Raw genomic sequence first — 7929 nt, forward strand, 5'->3', positions numbered from 1 at the left:
TTTTGTAAAATTATATTTAAAAAAAACTTGTACTATTCAAAATTATGGTCTTTTGAACTTTCTAATCAATAAAAAAATCTTTAAAAAAATATAGGCCTATATAGCATGGCATCCAAACACATTATAATAATTAGTATTATTAATAATAATATAAATAATATATTAAAATAGAAAACTGTTATTTTACATTTAAATAATATATTACAATATTACTGTTTATTGTGTTTTTAATCAAATAAATGCAACCTTGAAGAGCATAAGAGAATTCTTTCAAAAATAATAATAATAATAATAAAAAAATACTGACCCCAAACTTTTGAATAGTAGGGCATTATTATTATTATTACCATATAAATGTTTAATTTTACTAAATTTGACATGGTTGTCTTTATAATATCAGGCTTTTTTTCTCACAGTTTAAATGTGTCTAATATATATACAGCTGCCTTATTATTTTAGGACAGGAGTTACTCTGAGGTACTGCAAGGCAGCTCTCTAGGTTTTGGAACAGGGTTTAAATCTTTCAGTGAATCTGTTGTGAGCGCACATCTGTCTGAGAGAGTGCAGGTTAGGACACTGTGAAATGCTTCTAATCTGGAAAAAAAACAGCAGGAATAAGTAAAAGTGAAGGATGCAACTGAATCAAGAAAAACTGAGGGAATTCAGCTGACGTTACAAGTATCCCAAAAGTCACTGTCCAAATTTGCTAAAACAGCAGAACACTGAGGAACAAGAGAATGGAAGAATAAGGAACAAGCACACACTCAAATTAGAATGAGATAAAGGCTTTGGGGGTTTGGGGAAGAAGAGAAAATAAATGAAGTGACTGTGTAGACAGACACAGCGGGAACTGCCAACATTGGGATGAAAGAGCAGAGTATATATGGACAGATGGAGGGGCCCCAAAGACAAGGGCCACACACATAGACGGTGTCACACAGACAGCACTAGTGGGTGAAAAGTTTTTACATGATAAGAAACATTACTTATTACAGTTCTGCTCTGACAATTCAGTAATGAGATATGCAGGCTCAGGATATGACTATTGACAGAGCAGCAATACTGAAGATAATAGCCATCGACAGAGAAGCTACGCTTCATAAAGATCCATTTTTTAAATAAATGAGACTTTGTAGACTCTCAGTACATTAAATCCTAAGCCCTCACAGGTCCTCAAAGAGCGTATGGTCTCCTGCAATGAGGAAAGCAGGACGTGTGGAGCTCTACAAATGGATGGGAATCGGTCTGTGTGTCAGGGTCAAAATTAAGCCCTCGATATACAGTGGGTACGGAAAGTATTCAGACCCCCTTCAATTTTTTTTTTTTCTGGCTATGCATGATTCAATTTGACCTACACAAAGACTATATACAAATTTACACTATACACAAATTTTAAACACTTTTTGATTTATATGGATTTTGAATAGAGATGGCAATCAAACAGAGCAATTTCTATACAATTAAATATTTTAGAGCTAATATAGAAATTTCTATTTATTTTCAAAATTAAGTTTTCTACTTATTGAGCAACTGACCTAAATGGCATTTTTAGGGCATTTTCCAGATGCATCATCATCATCATAATAATAATAATAATAATAATATCACTACATAATTTTCACATTTCTGACTCATCCAGTGATTTTTATGAATAGATCATTAACAGCTATTTTTATTATTATTTTATAGAGATGGCACTCAAACAGAGCAATTTCTAGGCAAATAAATATTTTAGAACAGGAAAACTACAAAAATGTATATTCACAATAGAAATTTCTATTACTTTATCAAATTAATTTACATACGTTTTCATGACCTGAGAATGATAAATTAATTATTTCCTGATATTTCCAGCTGAACTCATGTAAACTGAGTTAAGATGGAAATACATCGTCCTTACTGACTGACTGCACATATGTACAAAAGAGCTTATTTGGCTGCCAGTTTGCTTTTTACAGCAAGCGTATGTTTTATTGCGTGAGAACGGAAAGCACTACAGCAACTCACCACTTTCAGTTTTTTCACTGCTTCTTCGCACACATGCATCCCTCTGGACTCCTCTACCTCCACCAGACCGAGGTACTGCAGAAAGAAAAAGGAGAAAAAGAGAGGAAAACAGAGAGAGAGGTCAAAACCGATGAAATCCACATTTTCTATATTATATTTGCAATGCGTTGTGAAAAAAATAAATCACTGCTCTGTAATTTTTTTGCTGAGGTTATGTGAGAAAAACAGACAGGAACACAAATTTACTCTAACTCTTCAGGGAAAACTAGTCTTGTCCAAACAGGGCTAGTGTAGATTTCAATGAGGAACCTGTTGAAAACACAGCTGAGGATTTATTTTGTGGGACATTTCGCCCAGCCTAAACCAATCAAAATGTCCTCACATGGACACAATTAATAGTCATCAAGCCAGTGTTAAGTGATTATGGTGGCCATGAGGACAGAGGCCATTACAGGATTACATCTCAGTCACAAAGACACTTCTGATGCCTCAGGCTGGAGAGTAAAATTAGGCTGAATTTAATTATGCAAGATCCACTGCAATACGTCCTCCACTTTACTTTATGATACAGACCTTCTTTAGTCTTGAAAGAGCCTCTTTTCATTTCAAAATAATATTGTCAAATGATTTCAATCGAATCAATTACATGATATGCTCATTAATCACATATATCAATATTTTTAGAGGAAAAGCCATTTTGTGAGAATTATAAAAGGTGAATTTACTTATTTGTTTGACTTTAATATCAATACTAGCCACATTCTGGGAAATTATTCATTCTGTTATATCTTGAAATATATTTTTATACTAAATAAATGTTACATTGATACCGCCCTACCGTCCAAAAATTTGGGGGTCATACTTTTTTTTTAAGAAATTCATACTTTTATTTAGCAAGGATGCACTGAAAAGATTTTACATTGTTTCAAAACAGGATTTTCTGTATTCTTTTAAAATTATTTTTTCATCTCACTTTTACATTAAAAAAAGACATGTTTTAAGAGAGTTTAGCATCATCATTACCATCTTTTGACATGGTTTGGCATATCTTCTCGTTGAAAAGTTGTAAACTTCACACAAACGGTTGTAACTGTGTTCCTCAATATGAACCACTTGCCAAACAACCGCATTTACTTTTATAGCTTCACGTCAGTGGCCAAAAGCGCACGTTTCCCAAAGCCCTGAAGCTTTACGGGTTACAGGTGCCAGACATGGAGCGCCGGAAGTACCACTATGAACGTCTGGCCCGTAGCCCAGATGTATACACCCAAAACACACCCACATATTCAAAAGACCACATGCTGCTATGAATGAGTGTGTTTTTTTAATAGCCGTGGCGTCTAGGTCTCTCCGAAGGTTTTACTCAGCTCTGTCACGCGCCTGTTGCTGAGCTTGACATATCGCGTAGGGATCAGATGGGATTCAGTCAGGTGCATTTGCAGGAAGAGGAAAGGGAGGGGCTTCTGAGATTCTGTTCTACTTTCAGGGTTGATCTCATGGCTTGAAAGGCTGCCAACTCTACAGAACAGCAAAGAGAGAGAAAAAGACATTCGGAGACAGAGAATAGGCCAAAAGCCAGAGAGAGAAAGAGAAGAGACTTTATAAGGAGAAGAAAAAGGGAGCTTGAGATGTAGAAGGGGAGGGAGACAAGACTAAACACGCTTATTGAATCTTATTGAGGTCACAGTCCTAATGTGTGTCTCTCACACTGTGGTGCCAGTCACAAATATCATGCCTGATGCAGCACCACTGACCGTCAATGCTAGGAATGTCAAAATTACATATTTTTCAAAACCAGTGAGTTGACTGGACAACTAGTTTAACCAACTGCATTAGGCTGGTTTGAGGTTCACCTGACATTTCTTAAGGGGCAATAACATAAGATGTATTGGTGTTCAACAGCTTAAATAAATAAATTAATTAATAAAAAGTTACACCATTTAAAGTTGACAATTAACATTATGAGATATGATGCAATTGTCAAACACGTCTGTAATTAGTGAAGTACCAATATTAATTGTCAATATTAATAGACAATTATTTTCATAACATGGCTGATAAACAGTCAGTGTTATTTAAGGATTATTTATATACTATCACATTACTTATGAATATTTTGAATTAGCTTTTATTTTTATATATTCAGTTTAATTTATATTTTAGGTTTTACTGATTTTGTAATGTGCTTTTGTCATTTATTTTATCATTATGTTTTAATTTTCCTATATATCTTTAATTTATTTTTATTTATGATTTAGTTTAGCAATTTTAGTACTAGACCACTTAGTTGCCAGGGCAACATTTCTAGTTTTTGTTTAAATGTTTTAAGTTTGATTTTCATCTAATATTTATATTAATTTTATATCAGTGTTATTTCAAATACCTGAAATGATTTTAATAGTTTTAGTTAACAATAACTACACCTTAATCTACACATGTTGTCTAAATAAAACAAAAAGACTAACATGTCTTCGTATAATGTAGGGTATGAAAAATAGATATCAATTTTGTGAAATGTAAAAATGTTACATGTTATGTGTGTTTTTAAAGGGATAAAAACCTTCAGTTGCTGGTCCCCACTGACTTGTATAGTGTTTTTTTTTTCATAATATGGAAGTCAATGGGAACCAGCAATTGAAGGTGAACTATGCATTTAAGTGAGTGTTAGATGATGATAACGTTTATCTAAATGTAAAAATATGGAAAATTGGAATGTACAATTAAATATCCAACATCGACCAATTTAATAAATCATATCCAGAAAAACCAAAATTATACTGATATCATGAATCTCTGATCTGAATGTGTAAATTTGTTTAATTGAATAACGACTACTTTAAAAATTTAAGCAAGGTTTACTTGAAAGGTTAATTCAGTTTCAATTTATATGTTATTAAATGTTTATAACATTTAAATAAAAGTGTCTGTTCAGTAGCATATAGTTTGTGCTGTGGTATCAAAACTGGTTTTGTAAATTGTGAAATTTCATAGATTTTGGTATCGCCTACTAATATCAACACATAAGGCAAAGAAAACAATTTGTTCTTGAGAGATCCCTATGAGACTTTCCTTGGGAAATTTCCAAAACATGCATGTGAAAGTCGATGGAAGAATTTCATCACCAAATGAAAACCAACAGGAGAAACATGGGTAGAGTGAACTAAGACTAACACAACAGCCATAAGAGCCACCCAAGCCATTCCATGGAATAATTTCATCACCAAATGAAAACCAACAGGAGAAACATGGGTAGAGTGAACTAAGACTAAATCAAAACAACACAGTCATAACTTCATAAGCACAAAACATTTGGCAGATCCCTTCTCTTTATGTGTCTGTGTGATGGCCCAACCATATACCCCATCAGATTCAGACAAATATCTTAGTAAACAAGACATAAAAATTATATATTAATATTGTGAATACACTTGGTGTCACGGTGCGCCTATGGTGAGGAGCGAGGAGCGAGGAACGAGGAGAATGCTGGAAAATCAGGACACACAGTCTTTATTGAAATTGACACCACAGGAATCACACGTCGGACACAGGGATTGATGATCAATACCGGACGGGCAACGAGGGGCAGAAAACACTTTAAATACACTGAAACTAATGGGACACACCTGGGAACAATGGAACAGAACGGGGAACACCTGGAACAAATGATAACACAATCAGGACAGGAACAGGAAGACCAAATAAGGAAATAAACATAACATGGAGCATGTGGGGGAAGGAAACACACACAGACACGCAACAGAGTCTGACATTACTGTGGGTGCCCTGGAGGCTGGTGCAGGACTGGGACACGGGGAATACCTCCAGGACGGATCAGGCAGTCCAGGTTGCCATGGCGGCACAGGGAGCTCAGGGGCCATGGCGGAGCAGGGAGCTCTGGAAGCCATGGCGGAGCAGGCAGCTCGGGGAGCCATGGGGGTTCAGGCAGACTAGGAAGCCATGGCGGTTCAGGCAGACTAGGAAGCCATGGCAGAGCATGCAGACTAGGAGGCCATGGCGGAGCATACAGTTCAGGAGGGCATGGCGGAACAGGGAGCTTGGGGAGCCCTGGCGGAGCAGGCAGCTCAGATGGCCATGGTGGAGCAGACAGTTCAGAAGGCCATGGGGGAGTAGGGAACTCAGGAGGCCATGGATGAACGGCCTCCATGGCCTTGGCCTCACCACTCGGCCCGGCCACTACGGACGGACCCATACTACCCCCCCACCCTTGGGCTCGACATGGGAACCGGAGCCCTTTCTGTGCTACACTCGGGGACTGGAGTCTTCTCTGGGCTAAACTCGGGGACTCGAGTCTTCTCCGGGCTAAACTCGGGGACTGGAGACCTCACTGGGCTAAACTCGGGGACAGGAGCCCTCCGTGGGCTAAACTCGTGGGCTAAACTCGGGAACAGGAGCCCTCCGTGGGCTAAACTCAGGAACAGGAGCCCTCCGTGGGCTGGATTCGGGGGCTGGAGCCGACACTGGAGCGAGCTCTGGGGCTGGAGCCGACACTGGAGCGAGCTCTGGAGAGTGGAAACTCCCCGAGGCCATGATCCATGATCGCCGGGGGGGATGGGGAACAAGAAAACAAAAGACTTTCAAAAACGTAAACAAAATGGGGAGAAGGGGCGCCGCTTACTTTCTGTTTAGGTCCGGAATTCTGTCACGGTGCGCCTACGTTGAGGAGCGAGGAACAAGGAATGAAGAGAACGCTGGAGAATCAGGATACACACTCTTTATTGACATTGACACCACAGGAATCACACGTCGGACACGGGGATTGACGATCAATACCGGACGGACAACGAGGGGCAGAAAACACTTTAAATACACTGAAACTAATGGGACACACCTGGGAACAATGAAACAGATCGAGGAACACCTGAAACAAATGATAACACAATCAGGACAGGAACAGGAAGACCAAATAAGGAAATAAACATAACATGGAGCACGTGGGGGAAGGAAACACACACAGACACGGAACAGAGTCTGACACTTGGCTACTCTGAGAAGCATATGATAACTGATTTACTTTAGAATCATATAGCAAATTCACATAGAAATAATACTTTAAATGAACAATAACAACATTTTTGTAAAGTTATGGCTTCATGAGGCATCTGCATGAGTTGAATTGACTACTTTTTATGCTACTTTTTAGGATGCTTTTGTGTGCTTTTTGAAACTTGTAGGAAAATGTGAATACGAATAATGAATGAATTCTCATTTCTGGGTGAAATATTCCTTTAAGGTAATGGGTTTAAAGAGAGAAGATGAAAGAGAGAGAAAGAAACAGTGCAGTGAAAGGGCTAAAAACTCACTTAGGATGCTTCGCTGAGCATGAGGCCTATAGCGTCACAAGTAAATAACAAATCAAAAATGGCCCCTAGAGCAAGAGGCACAAAATCTACAAAAGACCATCTTAAGCTCCTCTGCGCCATCTCAGACTGACTGTAGTGAAACTGATGAGGTAAAGCCTGCAGTATGACTTGAACTACAGTAGAGAGGCGGAGGAGCAGATATAGCCTTTGTCTCATTATTGCTATAATCAATGCTCTCAGTGCAAGGAATCAAACTGCGGCAGCTGCCTGCGCTCATTTCAGAGACATTGTGGGTAGACAGTGTAATGGAGGCTTTTTGGATGCTCTCGCAAAAGGGAATAATTGTAGCGTGACACTCCAGTCTCTTACAGTAGGCTATGCGCAGGCCCGGTAACTGGCACTGAGAGGACAACGGGGAAATATTCACTCATGATTTATTTCAGCAGCGATCAAATGGATGGTTTAGCTAAAATTGAAAATTCTGTTATTATTTATTCCATCCTCATTATGTACTCACTCTCTTGTCATTTCAAACCTGTGTATTTTTTTTATATTTTTTATTTTAATGTGGAACGTTAAAAAAAATTTTTTTTTAAAGAAT

At 38.1% G+C, this 7929-nt stretch overlaps 1 protein-coding gene across 1 annotated transcript in view; it reads right to left on the reverse strand.

Moving 5' to 3' along the window:
- The window catches only part of LOC107678249 (protein numb homolog), a 15253-nt gene extending 13170 nt beyond the window's left edge, over positions 1-2083 (reverse strand). Inside the window, exon 1 of the mRNA XM_016473455.1 lies at positions 2008-2083. Within this exon, the coding sequence (XP_016328941.1) occupies positions 2008-2046 (39 nt within the window). The 5' untranslated portion in view covers positions 2047-2083. The remainder of the gene's footprint in view (positions 1-2007) is intronic.
- Between the last annotated feature and the right edge of the window lie 5846 nt (positions 2084-7929).

This window comes from Sinocyclocheilus anshuiensis, unplaced genomic scaffold (genome assembly GCF_001515605.1).
Source record: "Sinocyclocheilus anshuiensis isolate Anshui unplaced genomic scaffold, SAMN03320099.WGS_v1.1 scaffold1153, whole genome shotgun sequence".
NCBI classification, from domain to species: domain Eukaryota; kingdom Metazoa; phylum Chordata; class Actinopteri; order Cypriniformes; family Cyprinidae; genus Sinocyclocheilus; species Sinocyclocheilus anshuiensis.